Raw genomic sequence first — 26,636 nt, 5'->3', positions numbered from 1 at the left:
AGACCAGAAGGGGGGGACCCTGCACTCTCTCACCCTTTGTATGACTCGGTAACTCTTTCACAACAGCTGTGCCCAACAGATTATTACTTTTATTTGGAGTTTGGGCATAGGGGTGAGTGTCCCACCCCTTACAGTTGAACCTTACAGTTCACACCAAAACCAAAAAAGAAGAAGAAGAAGAAGAAAAAAATCAGGGAAGGCCGGCCTGTGGGCGGAGAGTATGATAATACCCTTCAGAGGAAGTGAGCGCAGTGTAGTGGAATGTAGCTGCCATTAGTGGGAGTTGAGCTGAAGCTGCCCAACTGCTAGCCCTCTAAGTTGTTTGAGCTAGAGACACCGAAAAGAGTGATGAAAACATGCCTCACTTCACAGTCGTACCAGTGAAAGATCAAGTTCAGGCCAGCTACGACAGCTTAGAGGGGATTAACTGGGTTGATTACAGGGATACTGGACAGGACTACCCTGATCATCAAGATACTGTCAGCTCTGATGGTAAGTCTAATAACTTTTACGCACTTCTCAACTTTTGAACAAAGGGACTTTTTAAGTTTTATAGTTCAAAGAAGTGTGTCCCTAAAGTGATAATTAATTAGCTGGACATATATTTGTTGAGATTTGTTTCCTCCCGAGAGAGCCTTCTGAACAGCTGGTTGAATGGTTACCATGGCAATTCTCCATTGCCAGGAAGCAGTAGTCTGTTTTTAATATTAGAGTATAATTAGAGAAACATTTATCAAATTGGAGCTGCTTTTTCCCTCCATGAGCAAGTCTTTTAACATAAACTCAGGGACAGATGAGTAACAAAGGGAAACAATGAAAGGGGTGAGAACTGCGGTGGGAAGAAACAAAGGGGATGGTGGTGTGTGAGTGGGGCCTGTACTCCGGCAACAAGAAAGGCCTCAAGTGCTTCCTCGCACAAAAGATGGAGCTCTTTTTGTACCACAGGAGTATTTTCTTTCATAGATCAGCTGCTAAACAAAACACAAGCAGATTCCTCCCTCCCCACTTTTCTGTCTAAGCTGTTTACTGCACTGGATCAGGGTAGAAAGAGTGGAACCATACTCTGAAAGAAAAGACAGAGAGAAGCTCTGAGTTTGTAGCCTTTGGGTAGGATTATGTGAGAGCATTGCCAGTTAAGAGCAGGAACTTATTTGTTTTAAATAAAAGAGACACATGGGGTGTGGCCTTCAAAGGGGCACCCTGCCTTTATTAAAGGCCCAGAAGGCTGCACAAACCACAAGCAGCACTGTACATTTCTTACCATGTGACTGTGTTAGTTTATTTATTCTAGTGCAGCCACTGTTTAGTTTTTAAAAATATGTTCTGCTGTGTTTGTCCAAAAATGTGGGAGTGCATGTGTGAGTAAAACATTTTCCATGATGCAGATGAGATTACACATGCTTCAGTGAGCCAAAGTCTCCAGTTGACTGATATTTGAAGCAAAACAAGAAGAAATTTCAGCACATGTTGATGCAGCTCCTGGCTTGTATACTTCTAGAACATATGGAAGCCACTTATTAGAGTTGAAAAAATGGCACAAGTTGTCTTGAAATAACTCTGAGGTTTTCTTGTGTTTCCCACAAGGCTTTTGCTGTTTAACCTTGTCTTCCTGCTGTCATAATTCTCTCTAACCCACAAAAGAAGCTTCCTGAAGTGCGAAAAAAAAAGCAACAACCATTAAAAATTTCAGAAGGCAGCATGGATGACTATGCCAAACATGATGAGAAGAAGGAGAAGGATGTGAAACTACTAAATGATTAGAACAGCAAAATGTCCTATTGTTTTTCAGTTAATCAGATGTAGAAATTAAACTCTCTTTAGCTACTCAAGTTGACTGAGGTTTTATAGCATTTCCTTTCTTTAACATGTATGTTTTTTAAAGCATCATACCATACTTAAGTATTTATGAAAATGGTAATCAAAAGAAATGTGTTTTAGTAATTAAGATTGGAATATGTATAATATGAAGTAATTCTAGCTACATACATATTCATTTCTTCTTCATATTATCTTTCCATTCATCCATATTTAGACAGAAGAAAAAACTGGAAAGTAGTCTGTGGTAAACAGTTTAAAAAATGGGTGCATGATCTGGATGATTTCATCCTGGGAGTGGTGTGCCTGGCAGTGTTACATGCTGTATATGTCTGCTACAGTATGACGAATGCAGCATGGAGGAAGTGACACAGTGCGAAGTCTGTTTAAGGCTCTGAATTCAGCTCTGTTCAGCTTACAGGACAGGACAAACTGTGCAGTCATTATGTTGCTGTAGTTGAGACCCTGAAATAGCAGAATTCTTCTGCTGTGGGTTTTACATTCTATGATTCTTTGCCCATTGTGCTTTAAAATATTGCTTTAGGTCATTGTAGTTTGTGTAAGTTTGTTTACGTACACCTCTCTTAAGGCCCAGTCACAGTATTGTAATCAAGCTGAAGTCTGGACTTTGACTGGGGGGCATTGCAACACCTAAATGCTTTTGTTTTTTCTAACAATTCTGTTGTCAATATGCTGATGTGCTTGAGATAATTGTCCTGCTGCATGATCTAATATGGACCAAAGTACTATACAAATACAGGCCATTTACCAAGCATTAGTCACTGGACTGTCCAAAGGAAAGTCTTATAGTTTTATTCAGATGAAGAAGAGCACCAAAACTGTGCTAACATGTACTTTTTTTGTTTTTGGAAACTATTCCAAACAAGTCTTTCAGTTCAGTCTTTTTCTGATTGCACTGCCTTGAACTGCCTTGAGCATGACAACTGAGGCCTGTAGCCTCTGAGATGTAGTCCCTGGATTTTTGGGGAATTGAGTATTCCATGGTTTGAACTTTGAGTGAGTTTAATAGGATACCCACTCCTGGGAAGATTGTGGTATTGTTAAGCCACACCTGAATGCTTCAGGTCAGCATACTGTCAAAATGTTGCTTTTTAAAGAGGTGCTCATGCTTGCTAATGATCATTTAATTAAGAACACCTGGCTGCTACTTACTCTCTATTTATGTCTGTCCTGTCTATGGAATCATTGAGGGTGTTAATGTTTCATAGAGAAATTGCATAGAATTCTCTGAAAGGTTTTCTTTTTCACGTGACTATATGTGGCACTCTGATACAAAAGATAAACATACTTGGATGGAGTGGAAATATAGAGCTAGTGACAGAGTTAAAACACAATATCACACACACACACACACACACACACACACCTTTCCAAGTATGCCATTATTCACAACCTTTAACATGTCTGAGTTCAAGTACTTGTAATACATTTTGTCACTGGTGACATAGACGATCATACCCTGATTAATGGATAATTTCATGCAATGCAGCTATCTTGCCATACAGTCGTCAGCCATCTTTGTTCTGTCTGCTGGTTTGCATGAAAGTGACAACAGTGCTGTCTAGCTTGAACCCCCACCTCCGAATGTTCCACCTCCCTAGCTTATGTTGAGGATCTCATAGGACTGAATGCAACTGTGTCCTGGGTTTACTAGTAGCTGTGTTGGGGTGGTTCATGAGGGTCCAAATGGCACGTCAGTACAGCACTGTTCAGATTAAAAACAAAAACAAAACCTTTTGTACTTGTTGTGCAAGTACTGAAGGTACTAAGAAATATATATTTTGTAGTTTGATCTTTTACCCCATTGCAGCATACTGTTTAGCATTCTAGGGAGATTGTGTGACCTTTCACACAAAACAAGCATTCACAAGTATTCACTCTACTTACAGAAAACACAACTTTAAACCACTTCGTAAAGACACAGCAGATGTTTTCCCTGTGCTGACTACATTTTACAGTTAATTTGTTTATCAAATACTTCAGACACACTGGCATACCCATTTATTTTATTGGTGTGTTTTTGGAAATCCATTGTATGATAAACCTTTTACGACCCCCTGAGGTAATCAGACTGAGCAACCACCCTTTTCTCATCATTAGCACACATCAGAGCTAATATGTTTGGCTGTAAGTCTCAGCAGGTTAACATTCCTCTGCTCTGGTCAGATTGTACTGGCCATGAAATACTGTCATTACAACAAATCTTGCTGTAATAGCATTGCTTGCTTACATGATTTCTTGCCAAAGGCTAAGACAATGAGGAGAGTGGAATTTTTGACACCGTGCAGTAGGGTCCTTGATACCAGAGGCTCAGTGATGCGCAAAAGGCTGGCCTGTGTCATTTGATTGCATAGAAGAACTACCGTTGCATAAATAAAAATGGTCTAGCTCTAGCTATTTGATCACAACCTGGTCAGAGTGCCTGTACCAGTTTAAAAACGACCTACAATGGGCACATTTGGACCAGAACTGGTTGGCTGAGTTGCCATATCTTTCAGACTCTCAGGGGAGCTTGCATTGCTTATTTTGGAAAATGATGGTAGCAAGACACTATAGCAAGAAGAGAGCTGACTAAAAATGTTCTGCTGAAAAGTCTTGTGTCCTTGAGTTTATGGTTGATATTACTTTGAGTTTAAGCATTTATGCAGGTTGTCAGGGAATCTCTAAAACTCTGCCAATTCAAACATGTGAATCTACCTGCTATGGGGACCTCTTGTGGCAAGGGAGCAGCCAAAAGTGACTTCTTGCACCAGTGTGGAAGACTTGTGCAGTACACATGCCATACGTGCCATCATGTGTAGTGAGAGCACATACTGAGTGCACAAGATAGAACAAGTTTGCCTTTTAACTATTTGTATTGCTGCCACGCAGCATTTGTATCCTCTTTGCCCAACCCTGTAGAAAAGACACATCAATATTTGCTTTGTATAAATTTGTTATATAAAAGCAAACACACACACACACGCACACACAGAGGGGGAAAGAGTGAGCTGTTTGCAGATGGTGTGTTCAGTTGTCATTAGTACAATATCATTGCCAACTTACTTCATGGACTAAGCTAGGACTTAAGTCTCCCGCCCAGTGTTAAGTCTTAAATATTTATTAAAGAGGGAGTTTAGCAAAGAGGCTTTTTCAAATCCTAAGAAGCTAATAGACCACAATATTGTTTTCCATGTCTAATCAGCTTTACAAAAGTAGATAAACGTTGCTAGACACACACACTCTCGCTCTCTCTCAACCCTCTTAACCCTTCACCCTGTATTTTAACTTGTCAATGTAAAACTAACCCTGAGGAATATTAGTAATGCCATACTCGTGTTTATTATTATTTATTTTGTTTTATAACAATATTTAATGGAATAAGTTCATTTTGTATATCACTATCACTATATCATAATAATAGTGTTAGTAAAAATAATAATAATAATAATATCATAATAACACTGATGGATTTCAATATTTTGTGAGATATCTCAAACATGTTTTGTGAGATTTGATGAGTGTATATTATACACTGTATAACATCATAAATAAACTTGAACTTTGGTTTTGTTTAGAACTTTGAAATGCTAATACACAATAGACAAATTTTATTGCATGTTGTGTTTGACGTGAGCTAAATTGTTAAAGTGGAAGTAGCCAGATAGTCTCTGTTGTTTTGGAAATCTCTACATGGATATTACCATTGTCAGTCATATAACATAGTATGATTTTCAAATGAATACAATTATACATTAGTCAAATGCTCCTAACTGGATGTTCTTAACATGCAAAACAAAATGATAAAGTAACACACCTTATGCTGACTTTTTCAAACATTAGAGCCACCATCCCTTTTAGTCGCCACAATTTTCATACAAAACTTGACCTGTTATCACTGAAATTATGAGTTAAAGTACTTAAGATTGTTTAAAACAATTTTGCAATGGGATCATATCAGCTGTGAAGCCTATAGCTAGTAGTATACTAATATCATACTGTACCAATGAGATGCACTACATCTATCTTGGAACTCAGCCTTCATTGTTGTCTGAACTACAGATGTCTAAAATTTTTGGAGTGGTTGTAACAGTGTTGTACTGACTGCCCCGTGATGGTTTTTCTATAGTGGAACTCAGAACGTCAAAACTGTATCAGCTTTGCTATCACTGCTGGTAAATAGATTTGTTGTTGTTTTTTTGTTTTTTATCTATTTACACATTTTTTCGTAGATGGATAGATAGATAGATAGATGGTTGACTTTTATAAATAGGTCTTTTCGTAGAGACACTCTTCTATAAACTGTGTTATTCCTGCAGTGAAGTTTTAAATCTTCTAGCTGTAGCTGTGAGCTGTTTTGCAGGGAACACAGATGACAAGTTAGCACATGCAGTAAAGCCTCTGCTGTTCTGTGCTCACAGCAGGACTACAGTTTGCCTTCATAACAGGCCAGTTAATCTTTAATCTTTTAGATTAGACATTTAATGTGAGGTTATTAACAAGAAACCCCTACTGTCTCCTTGGCTCATTGTTAAAGTCAGATTTATGTTGCCTGCCGAAAAAGGAAAGAGTTGCATGCTGAACTATTTGAAGTTTTAGCTCTTTGGTTATTATGTAGAGCATTCAGCATGACCGAGTCACAGTTCTTGCAAGGAAGCAACTGAACATCTCATGGCAAACCAAACATCAAGACAACACTAGATGGCAGTATTGAGATAGTTTTTTTTTTCCTCTTATTGCCCCCTAGTCATCCTTGCATTCCAGCTGTAGATATGGGTTTGACATGAATTTGGCCTTAAACTTTCACAGATCAAGGTTTCGTTTGTAAAGAGAAAGTTCACGTTTCATATTATATCTTGTTACTGATAATTTGCAATGGATGGTTTTGAATAACAGGTTTTTGCATGTATGCTTATCTTTTATATTGTGTTGCTGCAGCCCTGGAGCACTGACTTGGAGAAACAAATTCCCACCGAAATGTGATTTTTGCATACAGGTATATCCAAAATGATCATGAGCACAATTTAGAAATGCAGAAAATATAAGACTGCTCTTTAGGGTGATACCTTGAATCCAACCCAGCCTTTATATTCCTGTGAGAAGGCTTGTGTCTTACATATGTGTGTATGTGGTTTGTGTGAGTCAGTAAATTATCCCTGTTTTCTCCACTCCCCACCTCTTACCCCTCCTCACTGTACACCATGTGTTAGATTAGGCCCCTGAATGAGTATTCACCCTGGGTGACCGAGTGTCCTGGATAGCAGAACATAGCATACGCTGCTGCACACTGCACAAACAGTGCATAAGTATGCTCGCTGATAGCGCTGTTAGCAGCAGTGGGACGCAGAACACAGGTGAGTAAGGACCAGCATGGAAGTTCAGCCAACTCACTTGCAGGTATTTTCTGCACAGTTGAGAATACTTTTCTATTTCATGTCCACTTGGTACGTTGGCTGGGTTTTTGTTGCAGGATTCATTTGGGTTTTAAGATGCCGCTGTTAAAGTTTACATGCTCCAATAATCCAAGATTAGGTAATTTCTAGGTAATGAGATGTGTTTATGCCTATGGGTGTGAATGTGTGTGTGTGTGTGTGATAAAGTTAGCAGAGCTGCTTTGCGTGCAGTAATTGCCCCAGGCGCTGTGCTTGTCTCTGTTTGATTCTCTTCCTCAAACGCAAAAATTAATGAGAGTGAAATCTAATTATAATCCTATTTATCACCTGGACTTTGTCATTTTGTGCTGCTTTTGGCCTTTCATTGCAATTTTGCTGCATGAATTGTCTTTCTAAAGATTACTGCTACGTGAAGGTTGTTAAGATGTTTCAATTAAAATTAGCAGTGACAGTTAAATGCGAAGAAGAATTGCTATGGAATAAAAAATTTAATTACTATTTGTTTCTTTTTGTTTTCATTTTTTGCTCCTGTACAAGCAATAGTGTTGATAATGTTTTTCCTCTGTAATAATGTCACATATTTTATATAGTTCAGATAATTATTAATTTAAAAAAATCCATCAGTTGTTCTTTCTTTGAAGTGTTGATGTCTGTTTTGGTGTAAATCCATCAATGACTTTTTATGGTATTTGAGACTCACTGGGCCATTGTGTTTTGTCCATTTTATATATAGCTTTCATTTATTTTTTGTTAAAGAAGTGCTCGACTTTACCATCACAAGATGCTGTAATGATGCTACAATATTGTTTCAGCCTTTACAAACATTTTGGGAATCATACCTCATATTAGTGAATCAGTCATTAGCTTTGCTTATGTAAATGAGAATAATGTTTGCCATATTTACTGTCAAGAAAAACATTTGGTAGGCCTAAACTAAACTGCTGGTTTTCCACATCTTTGTTTTCATTCTATTTTTATTTACTTTTCTATCCCTTTCTCTAACAGGACATGGCAACCATAAAGAAGACAGTCCGTTCCTCAACAGTTCTGATGCTGCTAGCAAGAAGAATGACTTCTATGACAGGAACCTGGCATTGTTTGAGGTTTATTATTTTTACTTTGCAAAATTTCTGTCAGATTATATATTAAAATCAATCTGATGAGATTAACTTCATGTCCTATCTTCTTTCAGGAAGAGCTGGACATCCGGCCGAAGGTTTCCTCTCTGCTCAGTCGCTTGGTCAACTACACCAACATCACCCAGGGCGCCAAAGAGCATGAAGAGGAGGAGAGTGCTGAGGCGTCACGTAGGAAGACCCCCAAGGTCAGTAGTCGGGGCAGAGCAAGGGAACACTGTGCTTCACTGTTTTAAAAATCTGTACACTCTGTCTTTTGAGGTTTGGAAACATTATACTCCACTGGTGGCTCTCTCCCTGCCACTTTGTCCATGTTATTAAGGCTTGCTGATTGATTGCTAATGCCTTTCTACACTCTGCATTTAGACTGTGGCTGTGTAAGACCTGGATACATGCAACGAGCTGATAACATGATTGAATGACCTTTAAAAAGTACATCAATCAATACTAATGATCAATACACTTGTTTCCTGAAATGTCATGCTCAATACTCTTCTCTCTCTCTCTCTCTCTCTCTCTTTCTCCCCCCCCTCTCAGTCTCCCAACATGGGCACTCTGATGGGAGTCTACTTACCGTGTCTCCAGAACATCTTTGGCGTTATTCTCTTTCTCCGACTGACATGGATTGTCGGGATGGCTGGCATCGTACAGTCCCTCTTGATTGTCCTTATGTGCTGTTCATGTGTTAGTATGCACAAGCACACTATACCCAGATATACACACAAAATAAAACCTGCTTAGTTCTCCGACCGATGTGGGACATTAGCCAATGTTTTGTTGCTAAACCAGTCAATCAAATTCAAATGTTGGATTACGTAAAACTGCAGCAATTATTCAAAACTAAACTGTTTTTTTCTGCTCACCATGCCCCCACTGTCTTGTCTCAACAAATACTGTGCATGTTCTAAGTTACATATTCTGATCTTTGTAGGACTAGATGAATACCAAGACTTTTCTTTAGCTATCAGTTTGATCTGCAGATGTTAACATTATACCCAAGAAAGAGAAGTTGCCGTGGTGTCTGCATATGTTTATTTTCTTTTCTCTTTTGTTTTTTAGACTATGCTGACAGCCATATCTATGAGTGCCATTGCTACTAATGGAGTTGTTCCAGGTAACACTTAGAACTTCTTTATTCTCTTCAGTTCAGTGTAAAGGTTTCTTTAATTTTATTCTATATTATTTTTTTTATCCGTTTTAAATATGTGTAGACTATTTTGCCAGTTAATTAAAATTGCACATTGGCATTTGCTATATAATCTGCTGGGTGCTCTGAAGTGGCGAAGAGGAATTTTTCAGTGCGTATTCTTCCATTTGTGGCAGGAAGAAATGTCATGTGGTCTTGTGTAGTCTTCCCCCCCCCCCCCCCCCCCCCAAAAAAAAAAGAAAAAGAAAATGAGAGAAATTTCCAGTGAATTTTTGTGTTGATGTCTTTTGTGTATAGCTGGGGGAGCTTACTTCATGATCTCACGCTCACTTGGTCCTGAATTTGGAGGAGCTGTGGGGCTGTGTTTCTACTTGGGCACTACCTTTGCTTCTGCCATGTACATACTGGGGGCCATCGAAATCTTCTTGGTCAGTTTGCCAAAATGATATTCTCCTTTTGCATTCAAGCTCACATTTGTGTAATAAAATATAGTTCTAGATATGGTTTATTAGTTGCATAGCATGGGTTTTAAACTGTATAGGGTTTATATCCTGCTATGATTTTTATTGTATTTGTTTTCCTTTCTAGAAATATCTGGTTCCCCAGGCAGCCATCTTTCATGACACGGAGCCCCATAGGAGTGACAGTGCCATGCTGAACAACATGAGAGTTTATGGCTCTTTATGCCTCAGCCTGATGGCTGTGGTCGTTTTTGTAGGAGTCAAATATGTCAACAAGTTGGCCTCTCTTTTTCTGGCCTGTGTGATTATCTCAATTGTCGCGATTTATGCTGGGGCAATCAAATCTGTGACTCATCCACCCGAATTCCCGTAAGTCATAGTAAAATAAACATGTCTTAACAAAACATGGTGAGAAATATGGGGTTTTTTTTATGTTTTTTTTTTCTAAAATAGTAAAATTAGTTAAATGCCTAAACAGGCTTAGTGAAGTTAATTTGAGGTGATCATTCCTAAAAAAAAATAGTGACAAAATTAGTTTAATAGATGGTTATACTAATGCAGCTGATATGTTTTATGTTATACTGATGTATAACGTTGATATTTTCATCTTTTGTCCATGTTATTGTTGTAGTATCTGCATGTTGGGCAACAGGACTTTGGTCAGAGATCGCTTCGACGTCTGTGCTAAAACTATAATAAAGGGCAACATCACAGTGCCCAGTCAGCTGTGGGATAAGTTTTGCCTACCAGGGAACATGAGCAGTGCTCATTGTGATGACTACTTTATCCAGAACAATGTGACAGAGATACAGGGCATCCCTGGACTTGGCAGCGGAATTATTAGAGGTAAAAACTGACATGGTATTAGTATTTGGTATGCTGCGTTTTAAGAGTAGGCTGCCCTTGAGGTGGCATGAACTATACAAGTTAGTAGAAAATAAGCTGCCCTACTGTTTTCTTAATGTAATCTCATGTAGTCTTACGTTACAAAGAGATAAATGTGATATCAGGAAGTTTTCTTTTCAATGGCACTGAGGCGTTGAAGTTCATGAAAATCCAATTTTAAGTTCTGTCTAAACATCAAATCTATCTTTTTTTTTTCATGCTATAGACAACATGTGGGGAAACTACCTAGAGAAGGGAGAGCTCTTGGAGAAGGTGGGGCTACAGTCTGTGAATGCCCATGGGGCTCTGGAGAACTTTGGCATGTATGTGTCAGCAGATATTGCTACATCATTCACACTTCTGGTGGGGATCTTCTTTCCATCTGCCACAGGTAGGACAGTATGATAAAGCTGACAATCTAACTTTAAGAATAAGATGTACAGCTTTTATGACACTAACGTCAGCCTACTGGAAAAGTAAAAACCCATTTTTAAACATTACATTCATCAAACATGACATGGTTGTGACAATAGCTTGAGTGTGCGATTATATGAAAGTTCTTTAGAGTTTAAAGCATTAATATGCATTTAGTAATTTTATGCTACCTTTCATGTTCTCATTTCTAAAGTAAAAACACATGCATAGTCAAATTGTGTGGAGACGGTACAATGCTCCGTACAGACAGTAGGGGGCATTGTTTAACAGTTTTTAAATATGTGTTGTTTTTATCTGTGGTCCATTCTTATTGCAGGTATCATGGCAGGCTCCAACAGATCTGGTGATCTCAAAGATGCTCAGAAGTCTATCCCTGTGGGAACTATCTTAGCCATTACCACCACTTCACTTGTTTGTATCCTCACTTCTGGCGAATACGAACTCACAGTGTTTATTTTTGCAATTTAAAGATGACTGAAAAGCGGGTATGCAATGCACATTGGTTTTACTTTGAGATCCTTAACTTATGGTAATCAGATTTTAGTTCTGTGGTCCTGTTTGGCTCATGCATTGAAGGAGTAGTCCTTAGGGACAAGTACGTTTATTTTTGCAATTATAATCACTTTACTATTACAACGCTTACTGTAAATGGTAAGGTTTCACAATTGAAAATAAATAAATATACATATAATAGTTAGATATTTATTCAATCAGCTTGTACTTGCAGGTTTGGGGATGCAGTTAAAAAAAATTTGGTGGTGGGAACTCTTGCCTGGCCATCTCCATGGGTCATTGTTATTGGCTCCTTCTTCTCTACTGTTGGAGCAGGCCTGCAGTCTCTCACAGGAGCTCCACGACTTCTACAAGCCATTGCAAAGGACAACATCATTCCCTTCCTGAGGGTAGGACAGCACAGCTATTTCTGTAGGGGAAAAACATTAAAGTAACATTAAACATTAAAGTAACATTAAAGTAAAACAGAAATAGCTTCTGTACACATACAGTATAATAAGAAAATAGGTTAATCCAATTTTCATTTTTTTCCTTCTTTTGGCGTTTTTGTTTTGTTTTCCCCCTCAAATATTTGAATAATTGCGGTAACTTCCCAATACTTATTTGCATCAGGTAATATCTTATTTACAGGATTGTTTGAATATAAAACAGTATGAAGCAAGAAGACATTTGCATTGCTTTATGCGAATGATTTGAATTTTTTTTTTTTTTTAGGTGTTTGGTCATGGTAAGACAAATGGGGAGCCTACGTGGGCACTGCTGCTGACTGGGCTTATCGCTGAGCTGGGGATCCTTATTGCCTCTCTGGACATGGTGGCTCCTATTCTTTCCATGTAAGCTCACATATATGATTTTATGCTATTGTAAAATATTGAGCATATATTCCACAAACAGGCCTTTCTCTTTCATCAGAACCATCAAATATATCTTTTATCTTTTTGTTAAAATCTTTTATCACTTTACTTATCACAGGCATCAAATTTCCTCTCTGTGGTGCTCTACTATATTATCTACTTTACATGTTTTATTTTGTGTCCTTTTAACAGGTTCTTCTTGATGTGCTATCTCTTTGTGAACTTAGCCTGTGCAGTGCAAACTCTTTTACGCACACCAAACTGGAGGCCAAGGTTCAAATATTACCACTGGTAAGTAAATGTGTTGTATATTTATGTTTTATGATGACTTTTACTAGTTTTGCACCCTTTATAGTTTTATTGGTGACACATGAGAACCAGTGGCACCTACGTTATCATGCAAAAAAAATAATTTCAGCTTTTATGTATCGTACTAACAGGGCTCTGTCATTCTTGGGCATGAGTATGTGTCTTGCTCTGATGTTCATCTCCTCCTGGTACTATGCCATTGTGGCCATGGGCATTGCTGGGATGATCTATAAGTACATTGAGTACCAGGGGTACGTCTGGAATCCACTTTACACTGCTTTGATGTTGCTATCCTACAACTATAAATTCTCATGTGGTTTGTTGTGGTGGTTGTTTTTCCATGTGACCTTTGCATATAAGTAGTGAATATTGTTTGACAACTAATTATTTCATCTGTCTCGCATTACTATGACTTTTTTCCTCTCATAAACAAAAACAGAGCAGAGAAGGAGTGGGGAGATGGCATAAGAGGACTCTCTCTTAGCGCTGCACGCTATGCCCTACTAAGACTAGAGGCTGGACCACCACACACAAAGAACTGGAGGTATAGCTACACCTCAACACCAGCGTTGACTGTTTCTCTTTAGATACTAACATTTGGATCCCATTTTCGGGGAACATGCTGCATGCTGGGACATAAAAGTTTCCACATGTGTGTTTACTCATGAGAAGAATGTACACACAATAAACAAAGCAGCATCAAACATCCTGCAATCCACTGACCACAAACAAATAGCTGACATTGGTACTGGTTCCTCGTAACAGCACAACATATTCTGAATACAGCAACAACATAAAAAGTACGAGGTGAAATTTACTGCCAGATGTTCTACATGTTGAACACACTGTTATGTTTAAAATATATGCACAACCAATGTTATAGAAGTTTTAGTCAGAGTTTTTTTTTTTCCTTGTTTTTAGTTGATAGCGTGACTGCTTGGCAGTTTCAGTAAGTTAGCTTGCCACACTGATATTACCACACTAAGTCTGAACTTCCTGTCACACTGAAAGAAAAAAAAAAGTCACTATCTGCAGAAAACAATTCAATCAAGGCAATAGTTAGATTAAATGTAAAGATGATAGCCTAATAAGCAAAGTCAAAAATATCTAGGTAACTGGGCTAACTTTTGGTATTTACGTAATATTTCGAATAATTCTGGTCAATATGGAAATCAGTCCTAAGACTACAGTATTTCGATAGGACCTAATTCATACTGAAACAAATATGATATCGGTCTAAATATCTGGAACACTGGTGGTTCAGTAGTTAAACAACAATCCTACAGTTTGTAATTAACAAGTGCAAAGTCACAGCCCACTCTTTCATCATTCCTTGTTTATGGTGAGTCATAGTTCATAGTCATGAGCGTATTCGTGATGTCCTTATTTTGGTCAGAGTTGCAGCACTGAATTAGAATTTCTCCATTTGCTATTTACTACTTTGTACATTGCAAATGGAGAGGATGCATTCTCATATAATCTATGACTTTCCGCATTGCAGACCTCAACTGTTGGTGCTGTTGAAACTAGATGAGGACCTCCATGTAAAATATCCCCGACTGCTCACCTTTGCCTCGCAACTGAAAGCAGGAAAAGGCTTGACCATTGTGGGCTCTGTTATCCACGGTAACTTCCTGGACAGCTATGGAGAAATGCAGGCAGCTGAGCAGGTAGACGCGTGAAAGGGATGCATGGAGCACTCTATTGTTTTCTATTATGCTGTGCTGCTGAGAAAGCGGTTGATTGTTACAAATGAACACCCTTTGTAATTTGAAAAACACAATGAAGCATAGAAATGCTTCAGCGTGAATTGTGAAATTTATGTCACATTTCTTCTGCGGTGATTGCTTTATTATTATTTTTAATGCCTTTGTGATGTTATTCAAAGGGTATGGCAGCAAACTGCTTGTTGTTAGCGGTCTAACGACCAATGAGCCATTTCAGACAAAATAAGGGACAGTGCTGTAAGATTTTTCCTAATGTGATATGACTGGTATGACTCCCCCAGAGAATATAACAACAGAAACAAGTTTTCTGTTGGCTATGTTGCAAGAAAATACTGAAACAACTCATCTTCTGTTCACTAAATGCTGAGGTTATTCATATGTTTTTCATTAGGATGGATACTGTGGATACTGAGCAGGGAGGCAAACACATGCATTTAATTTATCTGATGAATAGCTTCATTATCATTCTCTGTGATTCCATTTCTATAACTAATTATCTATTTTCTTCAGTGATTATTATGTAGGTCTACTATGTGTAGTTTACCAATGTAAAACCTATATATAACCCCCCCCAGGCTATCAAGAATATGATGGAAATTGAGCGGGTCAAAGGCTTCTGCCAGGTTGTGGTTGCATCTAAGGTACGGGAGGGCATTGTCCATTTGATCCAGTCATGTGGTCTAGGTGGTATGAAGCACAACACTGTGGTGATGGGATGGCCATATGGCTGGAGACAGAGTGAGGACCCTCGAGCCTGGAAGACTTTTATAAGTAAGAATCTTAAGAAAATAAAACCTCACAAATTCAGTGGGGTCCCCAGTGATGGCTGCTTGCCCAGATTATGTTTTAGACAATCTACAAACCTCTATAATAAAGCTAGTCTAACTTGTAAATATACATTGTGGATGCTTAACCATGGGTTTCAGTTGGATCGATATATCTAGTTAGCCATTCATTTGTTTGCATTATCTGTATCCATTATACTTTTTACACTATGTGATTTGTGTAAATATCTTAGCCTGCACATTTTCATCCAAACCCAGACACGGTTCGCTGCACGACAGCTGCTCAGCTGGCCCTGATGGTGCCCAAAAATGTGTCCTTCTATCCAAGCAACCATGAACGTTTCACAGATGGCAACATTGATGTGTGGTGGATTGTCCATGATGGGGGGATGTTAATGCTGCTGCCTTTCTTGCTTAAACAGCATAAGGTGAGATAAAAGTATTACATATATGTGAGTTTGTTTGTTTTTTTAAATTCATGTTAATTCTGAGCTTAAATGTTTTACTTTTCATCAAAAACACGATTAAATAATAATCTGTTTAAATAATTCCTTTTTTTAACCCGCCTTTGTTAAGTTTGACTTTATATGCTGTTCTAGGAATTGCCTTTAAAACTGAGGTTTCTTTTTGTTAATGATTTATTTATTACACAGTGTATTATCGTTGTGATATCTCAAGACTTTATTTGTAATTTAGGTCTGGAGGAAGTGCAAGATGCGCATCTTTACTGTAGCCCAGATGGATGACAATAGCATCCAGATGAAGAAAGATCTGGCCACTTTTCTTTATCAGCTGAGAATAGAAGCTGAGGTGGAAGTGGTGGAGATGGTGAGTCCCACTTATACAACTAATTTTGAAAAAAAAAAGAAAAGGAATACTTATGCTTTGGATTAAAAAAAAACTGTTAGTGACTTGGTCATTTAACAAAAAATCTCAAACCAGTTGTGTATGACATCAGGTTAAACTGAAAACATCAAGTTCGTTGCTTACTATAAGGCTCCACCAACCTGTACGTGAAGAAAAATGAAAAGCTGGAACAAACTAGTGCTTAACTTAATATTTCAGATAACAGAACACCATGAATGAATTCATTTGCACTTCCAAACTCCCTATGTTTCATTTACTATATCCATTAACATTACTCCCCCCCAAATGTCATTTCAGCATGATAGTGACATTTCAGCATACACCTATGAACGAACATTAATGATGGAGCAGAGGTCCCAAATGCTGAGGCAAATGAGGCTTTCCAGTGCAGAAAGACAGAGAGAGGTAGGGTTGTTTTGAACCTTGTTAAACTCCGGAAAGTTATATTTGTGAAATATATGCATTTTTCAAGTTTAAGCTTAATAGAGTGACAAAATAAAACCTCATTTGACTCCTATGGAATCCCCAGGCTCAGCTTGTTAAGGACAGACACTCCTTGGTGCGTATGGGGAGTCTGTACTCAGATGAGGAAGAGGAGATTGTGGAAACTCCTCCAGAGAAGCTTCAGATGACATGGACTCGAGAGAAGTGTGAGGCTGAGAGGAGGAACAAAAACAATGCACCTGAGAACTTTAGAGAGCTCATAAGCCTTAAACCGTGAGTCCAGCTAAGTCAGATTAAGTTACCTTCAGCTTCTTCTAGAATGATTAAACCATTTTAGTTTTAACCAGTAAAAGCACGTACATTGAAACTTTATCTATTACTTCTCTGTGTGTCTGAGTGAAAACCTTTTAGAGGCACAAATCAAACTGTCTCCATTACTACATTCCAGGGATCAGTCCAATGTGCGGAGAATGCATACAGCTGTGAAGCTGAACGAAGTAATAGTAAACAGATCCCATGATGCTCGATTAGTACTGCTCAACATGCCAGGACCACCTCGAAACACAGACGGAGATGAGAACTGTATCCTTTGCCACTGAAATTAAAACTGCTGTTTTGGGTTGTAGTCTGCATACAGAATGTATAGGTTTTTGTCTAATTGGTCTAGTTTCTTTAACGGTACCTCAGACATGGAGTTTCTGGAGGTGCTGACTGAAGGTTTGGAAAGGGTGCTTCTGGTGAGAGGTGGAGGGCGGGAAGTTATTACTATCTACTCATGACTAAATAAGAGCTGCTATACGAGGGCATTGACCTCATCAGAATAAATTCCACCTCTGTTCAAAAGGTGGCAACCAATTTGCCTGCAGACAATTATGCGTAGATGCATAAATTTGATAATTTTTTTATGGACTTTTGATTATAAAAAGAGGTTCATTCTATTCTTGTAGAATATTGGGACACTTTTGAATACATATCATCCTGTTTGTTCATTCTTTTATAAATGAAAGCTGTCATTGATGTTCTTTTATTTCAAAACCTGTCAGAAACAAACTTTTGGGAATTTGTTATTATTTTTTAAGGTACTGATTCTGTACCTCTTGTACATGATATTAAAGCTATATTTGGCAATTTGATAGGCAGGAATGTACCGAGTATTACACATTTTGTTAGAACAGTATTAATAGGATGCCAGATTATTATTCTGAAACAGTTCTCTGATTATTTTAGGGGAACACAAATATTTATTTATTTATTTTCTAAACATTTCCCCGATGAGAATAAAGAAAATGTTACTGTGGGTATCGAACAAAGCGATGGATCTTTTGTGTATTGTACAGGTGGCTTACAATCTAGATTGTAAATCTGGATGATGGACGTTATAAAGCAAGATTTTAAAAAGAGTAAGAATTTGTATTTTTTTAAGATATGAGTCAAAGTGTTCATGAACATGACCTTTAAACTGTTGCATGTATACTGATCAGCTTACATGTTTATAAAAAAGATGCTTTAATTTAAAGTTGGAATCCTTATGGTTTATTTTTTTTTTTTAAATCTACTCATATTATTTACAGTTGACCTTTCTGTAATTGCCACTCTAAATCCATTCTATAAAATAATGGCTATATGTATGAAATCTATACCTATTAGTGTGGAACTTTTTTTGCAGACTACATATACACACACTATTTTGTAGCTTCTAATAGTTTATATTACCACAGGCATCACTAATTCAACTAGGACTGAAACTCTACAAGGATTACATCTTTAAATTAATCTAATCTAGAATCTGAATATGTTTTTAGACTTTGTTTTGTGTATGTTTTTCCTGAGAAACTGAAGATAATCAGTATTTTAGATCAGGGTGTAGTGTCTGGAACGACTATATTTTTTTGTGTTGACTAAATAGTTTTTTTTAAAGGCAAGGGTGTGTCTTATGGAAAGTATGACAAGTGTGCAATTATTAAACACTCAATGTCAGAACAGCATTCCTGGTTCAAATTTATTTATGCTATTTAAACCATTGTTAATTGCAGCAAACTAAATATGTATTTTTTGTTTTTGTTTCTCTTTTTTTTTTTGGTTACTGTATTTTTGGCATAGTCCACTACTTCAATAGGAACTTTAATAGAGTCGTATTTTATTTCATTCATAACTATAGGTTTTTAAGAAGCAATAAAACTACCAAGTCAAATCCTATGATTACACGAAGATCAACATCACCACCTCAAGTGAGCACACCAAAGCAGATACTTATCAAATTTATTGCCATTGGGTTGTAAGCAACAAGGCTACATGAATGACGTAAAACCATAATATTGTCTTATGGTGTAAGAGTAAATAGAACAAATATTTGCTTTGAAACTGATATTCTGTACAACTTTATTAAAGTGCTTGAAACATTATAAACTTAAGTAGACAACCTCAGCTTCTAAGCTGTTTCCTAGTCAATCCTAGATACAAAGTATAATCTCTAAAGTTATATTTATTAGTTTTATCATTCTATTATATTTTGTAATCTTCTATGGACATCATGAAAAAAATGTTCTGCAAACTAAATAACAAAATAAATAGTGAATTTAAAAAAAAAAGATAAAACCATGAGGTCTCTTTCAGACATCTTCTGAAATTTTAATTAATCGATTAACGTATGTACAGGAGTTTGCATTTTAATTATAGCAAAAATGAGGTTAGACATTAAAGTCATTAAATTCCTCCTAATCTCCTCTGACGTGCAGCACTGTGACAACGTACTCCTTCCTATACAACTTCAAAAGAATGATACGGCTGAACTGAGATTAATTGTTAATATTCATTCAATCAAAAATATTCTGGAAAGCACCAGAACTGTGGCAAGGATTAACAGACCAGGTAATCCACCTTCTGCTCCAGAGGACTGATCTGAGGGCAGGCTTCTTGGGTCTGGACGTCTAAGGACTAGCCTGCATGGGTTGTGTGCCTCTTCAAATGGAATCTGGACCTCACTTGGTAGGATTGAACTCAACTGATCACGGACCTTGGTGAAAATAAAGGAAGGAAAGGGAGTATGCCAACATATAAAATACTTAAACTCATGAATCTTTCACCACCTATTCTCATTATATAAATGTATTCTCTAGCTCACCCTCTCAACCTGTTCAAACACACGCAAGAAGTTATATCGAAGGACACCAGCCAGCTCATTCTCAGTCCAATTTCTTCTCAGCAGTTCCTGGATTAGGGCTGGGTATTTTGAGACATCCTCTAACCCATGAGGGAAGCTTTTGACCAAAATGAAAACAAAATTACTCTCAAATTATTATTTTTAGGTGAACCGTTGTAGAAACAAATACCTCATTCTGAAATTTATGGAGTTGCTAAATACATTTAGTTTCATACATTTGACACACATGGAATTACAAAAGTAAACACAGAAACATGATTTGTTTTATGCTCAGTTCTAATAAGATTTTGGGCTGAAGAATTCTGCAAGAAGACCCTTGGCATCGACTCTGCAAGTCAATGGGTCAGGAAGAATTTTAACCTTTATTATATTCCTTTATTTAAAGTTTGCTGTAACAGGCTGGAACAAAAGCTCCAAAAGGCAACGAAGAAATTTGGTCAATGTTAAAGACATGGGGTATGATTCATGGCATTTTTATATTAATTGCAGTATTCAATAATGAGGTTTGTTTTCTTTTTTCTTTTGTTTCATCACAAAACAACCTGATACTGACTGTTTAAGACAATTCCGTTTAAGAGGACAAGTGAAGCCAAACGTGTTAGCACTTTGCACCCAGCAGCACAACAGAGTCACTGCATCCTCTCACTGTAGGGGTTAAAAGTTCTGATTCGGATTTTCCTTAAATTTATCACCCCTCTGTATGCATAGCAATAACCTAATATCCACCATCTTGCAGAAAATCTACCGCAGCATAGCAGCCTTCCATTTATGCCTATTAGAGGTATAAAGTTATTGATTTTCAACCCACTTCAGTCTGTTGACAACTGGACAGCTAAATTGCTGATATCATGACAAGCAAACAAAAACCACACAATTGATTTGGCTCAACAACAGCCTTTGAAATAATCTGTCTGGAGAGTGCCTCAGACAAGCGTGTTGCCTATTAGTATTAGCTTTGTTTTGTCTCAAAAGCTTTTCATTCATCATGACTATAGAATATAAAGAAGATTTAAGGTAACTTGCATGGATTTTCTGTTTGCAACATTTACCACAACAATTACAAACAAACAATTACCTGTTTAGCTAATAATTTGTGTTATCTGGTTATTGCAAATTGATTTCTTACCTTGTAGCACCTTCATAATCCCCTCCAATTCCTATTGATTCAGCTCCAATCAATTTCCTAATGTAATCAAAATGGTCTGTAAAAATAAGTGGAATAATGTATAAACTGAGATATAAGAAATACAAACTCAAACACATCCATTCCAGATGGACAGCTCACCAGCCACATGAGAGATGTTAGCCTCATCTCTGCAGGAAACAAATGTGTTGTGGAGATTCACCATGATCAACCCTTGGTTCTTTTTCTGAAACAAAAACACACAGGGTCATTACCAGGAGTGGAGAAAAGGGTTAAATGCCACCAAACAGACTAAAATAATCTATGCATGTGTACACTCTACAGAAAAGTTATTGTTTAATCATTTCATCTGAATATAGTGTAAATTATTATGTCTGGCATATCAAGATGCCACTCAGATCCCAAAAAGAAAAACAATAAGACTAGAAGTCAAGAGGGTTTTAGAACTGTTTCATCTAGTTGTTCCTGTTCAAATGATGATTTACTGAGCTTATGTGTATGAGTAATCACACAGAAAAAAACGTGGAAATATCAAATTCGTGGCTATGATAAAATGTAAGTATTGATACTATTTATTTTTCAACTTGATTAATAAATAGAAAGAAGAAAAGAATATTCTCAGTTTAAAAAAAGAGCCTGAAATTACCCCGACACTGTTGACAGTAGGCTTACACACAGCTTGAATTCTTGATTATCAGCCTGTCATTAACCAGTATAAGCATTTTTTTGAAAGTAGAGGGGGGAAAATGACTATCATTGTTAGGGTAAACAATTTGATATTCTCATTAATAGGTCCTCACTATAGTACTTTTATTTCATCCTGTGAGATCACGTTCTGGTGCCTGTCTGTGTACGCAAGTAAAGGGGAAATGGCAAGAGCTAAAGATGGCTGAAGAAATCATGGAGAACACAGAACGACATAAAGACAGAAAAAATGCATTAAGTTGATTGTGCAAATAAAGCCTTAGGATTTAAATCAATAACTCTTAGTGGGTGAAAACTGAATAATTTCTAATGGTGGAAATCTGTTCATAAATGTTTTATGCTGTTGATACACAAAAAGCCTAACAATTACAAAAATTGTCTGACAGTTTTTCTTCTTTAGATATACACATAAAGAGACACAATTAAAATGAGCCAATCATCAATATGACTGATCAGACAGTTGTTTAATCAAGCGGTTAAGAAGGCAAGGAATTACTTTTAAGGTTGTATTTCTCACCAGTTCAAGTAGCAGATTGTCAGGAACATTGCGGCTGTGGTTACATATGGAGTATGAAGAGGAATGGCTAAAAATAACTGGAGCCTTAGAGTGACTCAGAACAGCAAAGGATGTGTTCCACGAGGTGTGGGAGAGGTCCACTATCATTCCAAGTCTGTTCATCTCCTCGACCACGGCCTCAAAAGCACAATTAAGAACATTTCGGTAGCATCAGGAAGGAAGTCATTTATTCAGAGGAGAGGATGTTGTTACATGTAAACTATTAGAAAACACTCATGCAGATAACAATCAAGAGTGTCCCTGCACTTTGCTGTTGAGAGGGACATCTGAATGGGAAAGGAGTAATAAAGATGTTTTCTATGTTTAAATAAGATGCCTATAATATATTACCATATTCCAGTAATACACAAGGAGTTATTAAATGAGAAAAGTCCAGTTTGGGTTAACAGAGATTCTCTTTCCACAGCCTCCTATCAGGAGAAGATTTAGTATGCACAGTATTCCCAAATTCTAATAGTAATGAGGTTCATTTTATTTAGAAGGTTCTCAAGTTACAATAACTATACAATCTCTATTAATGCAAACATAACAACAGCAATAATGCGTAGTAGTTTTATAATAGTTATAATAGTTACTTAGTTAATACAATTTTATGTCAACAACTGAATTCCTCTTATTTCTTCAACACAGTATGGAAGGACTGATATGTTTTTATGCTTTCTGAAAAAGGGTCAGGCAAAACTGGCATGCATACTGACATACTACTCCGTGGAATGTGAGATAATGAAACACGGCTGTGGCTAATGTTACTGAAACTAAGAATTACCTTCCCAAAGGATGTCAGGCTGTTATTCTCTCTCTTGTATACAGGGTAAAAAGTTGAGGATGATTCAGCCCTGCATATAAACAATATATGTATTTTAATGTCACAAGTGCTGCAAATTATTCTTCTCCTGTTTGTAATTACTTGAAATTACTTTGGGTATCTGAAGGGAACTGCTTCAGATACCCACAGCTATAGTCAATGTGAGATATCTGAGAGAGGACATATATAGGTTATTTGCATAAAAGAAAAGGATGTTGCAGTGAAAATGTAAATATGTTTCACCTTTCTATCTTTCCTATTCTATAAACAAATACTTCTTAGATTAAATGTATCTTAGTAGTTCCTGCTTTAAAGTTGCTATGTAGCAATAGACCATCACAGAGCCAATGCTACATATTTGATAAAATAGAATTTCTATTCAAAACCTAATTTATTGCCTAAATGATCATTTAAGAAAAGATCGAGATATGACTTTTTAAATACAAAGTACTAGATATACCGTAAAATATATGCTGTATAAAGTAATTCAAAAGTCTTTTCCTATTACCAGGGTGTATTACAAGAATGCGTGAGACCCATGGAGCGGACTCCAAGCTGGTAAAACATCCGCAGGGCAGGAAGGCTGCTGTCAATAGAGTGGCCTCCTTCGATACTTATTAAACAGGCTATCTTACCCTTGTCCTTAGACTCTTTTAGCTCTGCAATGACAGGCACACATACAAAGCACATAAACACATAATTGGACATCATTACCTTCAGTTATCAGTTCTACTTTTCATCTGATTAAAGAAATGGCTATGCAAGCTAACGTATCCATCATATTTTAGAAAAACAAACAAACAAACAAGATACATTTCAAAACAGTAATCTAGTAATCTAAAAACATTAAGGAAATGACTATCTCCAAATTACCTCTAGTTTCAAAATTTCTTGAGAAAGTAGTTAGTAGGAAGTTCTTATCTGATTTATTCCAATCTGGCTTTAGAAAAACATCACATTACAGAATTAACTTCACGACATTTTAATGAGTGTGGACCCTGGAAATTTTACAGTTCATATTACCTCATCCTTCTCTTCAACAGACTCAGAAATGAGCTTGGGCTAGGTGGAACTGCACCCAAATAGTTCTAATCCAATCAAACAGAGTATTTAGAATCACTGTGGTTAATTTTAGCTCATCGAGTTTCTCCCACGACTCAGTCCTAGGGCCTATTTTGTTTAGTTTACATTTGTTACCACTTGGCTATGTAATTTGTAATTATACACAAGCATCTGACCATTGTTATGGCAATGGCTGCCAGTTAGAATGAGTCATTTCATCCTGGAGAACACAAAAATTTAGACTTCATTCATTCCTATCTCACAGGCATTAAGGATGGGATAAAATTTAATTTCTTGTTCTTCTTATTGGTCCTGATCATTATTCTTATAGTCGCCCTGCTGACCTTGAACAATGAATCACTGACCTAAAATCATCTGCTGGAGGTTTAGGGGATTATTTCTGATCAACAACTTAATTTCAAACAGCATATCAAAAGTCCAGACTAGTCTTGTGTTGTGAAATATTTGTTGCATAATTCAGACCACTATGTATGAATAATATAACAGCATACCTTATATCCGCACCCTCATTTCCTCCTGATTAGATTACTGCAACTCACTATTTACATACCTAAAAGTTTGGAGGAGTGAACCATCTATAAAACACAGCAGCAGTACTGCTCACCAACACTTGGTGAGATGAACATGCCATTCCAGTCCTTGCAGATTTACACTAGCTTCCCATTCACTACAGAGTCCAATTTAAGATTTCCACTGATTATTTTTAAATCACTTCACGGTGAAGCTGCACTTTCTATTTTAGAAGTCCTAACGTCTAATAGATCAGAGAATCGATTACTTCTACATGTTCCACAGTCCAAGCTTAAAACCAAGGGGTTTTCATGCATTTTGAATAGTTTTTAAACCAATGTTTTGTGTAAATACTGCGAAACACCTTATAACTTTGGTTTAGAAATGTGCCATAGAAATATAGTTAATTATTATTATTAAGAAAGTGTACAATACCCTGGACAGATGTGACCAGTTCAAACTCCTGGTACTCAGTGCACATACGTCTCACCACATCTATTTGTTCCAGAGTAAGCCTCACAGCATCCTTCTGCTGAGCACCACACAGTACGTAGACAGCAAACATCTGATACAACATATCACAAAACATTAGACACATTTTACTAACCAATACATCTCAGATGTAGATGGATTTTTTTCCAAATTGCGCTGTGAACACTTGTGAAATTGTAATACCTGTGCCTGCACATGGCCTGCTTTGAAACGGGATATGTCTGTGGATACTTTGGAGAGGTTACGAAGGTCAACTTGGCTTAGGCAGTTGTTGTGACGAATCCTCAACTGGAGAGCAAGGTCATTGTGACTGACAGAGAGACGGGATAGTGGGTGATACAAAATGGAGGGGCATTTTAATTTATGATAATTTACGTATCTTGTATGTATGAAGCACACTTTACCCATCAATCAGTGGATATGTGGACATCAATTCATCTACGTCAGAGCATCCAGATATTTTGGCACACAGAGAGAAAACCACCAGAGCTTCGATAAACTGCATCCAGAAGCTGTGTGAAGCATGTTTTTCACTTTTCCAAGAAGGCATATCTGAACACAGAACACGCATCAACGCGTTACAGTTATCTGATAAGGCAAAGAAGAATAAAATGTGAATGATCAACACGTGCACACACAGAATATTTTGGATCTGTAATTTATTTTGAAAGGATCACAGCGCAGCTTGGAGTGTTACAGAAATATTATAGCGGCACCTTTAAATATCATCGTAATGAACTTCCTGCTTTTTATCGAATGCATGAGTTCTGGAATACATTAAACTGCAACTCTGATAACACTAATATAATAAGTATTTTGGGATCGTCTGTTTTGGCTTTTTTTTTTTTTTATTGAAACTTAAGTCTACATTAAAATAGCCAATAAAAACAACGTACCATTTAAGCGTGCTTGAAAGTGGAATAATGAAAAAGGTAATTGCTCGGGATAATTAGTGTATGCTCACAATGAAACATTTGTAACTATAGACAGCGCGGAACAGCAAAATTTTAAACAATATACTTACCAGCCAGGTCGCTGAAAAATGAGCTGTACGGCCACTTTGTTTAGCAACTGTACATACACTGTACCAACTTTCCAGCTCTCCGCCCCACACAAATGTAGAGCAAACCTTTACAAAACTGGTGGAGAGCTGCCTGTGTGTTGCATTCATGTGCTATCGGAAAATTGCTAATTGATATAAATTATTTATCGCTTGACGATGTAGAAGAACTGCATTTTGCAGGACTGGGTTCTACAAGGACCTTAATCATGCTTTTCTTCGTTCTGTCGCTCTTCTTTTGACTTATAGCAGCTTCCAAGTTTGGTAGTGGTATAGCCTGCTATCAAGGGGTAAGCAAAACAAACAAATAACTGAAGATGTGAGGAAAA

The 26,636-nt window shown here is 37.2% G+C and overlaps 2 protein-coding genes across 4 annotated transcripts; one reads left to right on the top strand and one right to left on the bottom strand.

The window, feature by feature from the left end:
- Positions 1 to 269: 269 nt before the first annotated feature.
- On the top strand, positions 270 to 18,756 carry slc12a4 (solute carrier family 12 member 4). 2 transcript variants are annotated; one of them, XM_063478816.1, is made up of 24 exons: positions 270 to 492; positions 8,214 to 8,311; positions 8,401 to 8,532; positions 8,882 to 9,028; positions 9,404 to 9,458; positions 9,789 to 9,919; positions 10,080 to 10,321; positions 10,584 to 10,798; positions 11,064 to 11,228; positions 11,589 to 11,687; positions 11,810 to 11,867; positions 12,000 to 12,174; positions 12,500 to 12,618; positions 12,832 to 12,930; positions 13,080 to 13,199; positions 13,388 to 13,492; positions 14,450 to 14,618; positions 15,251 to 15,446; positions 15,719 to 15,888; positions 16,157 to 16,288; positions 16,625 to 16,732; positions 16,857 to 17,044; positions 17,220 to 17,353; positions 17,459 to 18,756. In XM_063478816.1, exons 1-24 carry the CDS (start codon positions 357 to 359, stop codon positions 17,548 to 17,550), a joined length of 3,285 nt encoding a protein of 1,094 aa, XP_063334886.1. In that variant the 5' UTR covers positions 270 to 356; the 3' UTR covers positions 17,551 to 18,756. The 2 variants fall into 2 exon arrangements, with proteins under 2 accessions (XP_063334886.1, XP_063334897.1); XM_063478827.1 differs by lacking the exon at positions 270 to 492 and adding an exon at positions 7,066 to 7,169.
- On the bottom strand, positions 12,133 to 26,369 carry dpep2 (dipeptidase 2). Of its 2 annotated transcripts, XM_063478850.1 has the most exons (12): positions 26,272 to 26,369; positions 25,652 to 25,799; positions 25,431 to 25,557; positions 25,191 to 25,320; positions 23,671 to 23,821; positions 23,124 to 23,193; positions 22,298 to 22,474; positions 21,217 to 21,301; positions 21,058 to 21,133; positions 19,893 to 20,028; positions 19,649 to 19,784; positions 12,133 to 12,194 (listed from the first exon to the last, which is right to left on the bottom strand). In XM_063478850.1, the coding sequence occupies exons 2-12, from the start codon at positions 25,795 to 25,797 to the stop codon at positions 12,133 to 12,135; spliced, it is 1,296 nt and encodes a 431-aa protein (XP_063334920.1). In that variant the 5' UTR covers positions 25,798 to 25,799; positions 26,272 to 26,369. The 2 variants fall into 2 exon arrangements, with proteins under 2 accessions (XP_063334920.1, XP_063334910.1); XM_063478840.1 differs by lacking the exon at positions 12,133 to 12,194 and having other exon boundaries at positions 19,027 to 19,784.
- Between the last annotated feature and the right edge of the window lie 267 nt (positions 26,370 to 26,636).

Source organism: Pelmatolapia mariae, linkage group LG1 (genome assembly GCF_036321145.2).
Source record: "Pelmatolapia mariae isolate MD_Pm_ZW linkage group LG1, Pm_UMD_F_2, whole genome shotgun sequence".
Classification (NCBI taxonomy): domain Eukaryota; kingdom Metazoa; phylum Chordata; class Actinopteri; order Cichliformes; family Cichlidae; genus Pelmatolapia; species Pelmatolapia mariae.
Note: the sequence above shows the minus strand (reverse complement) of the source record. Positions and strands in the feature narration are given on the sequence as shown.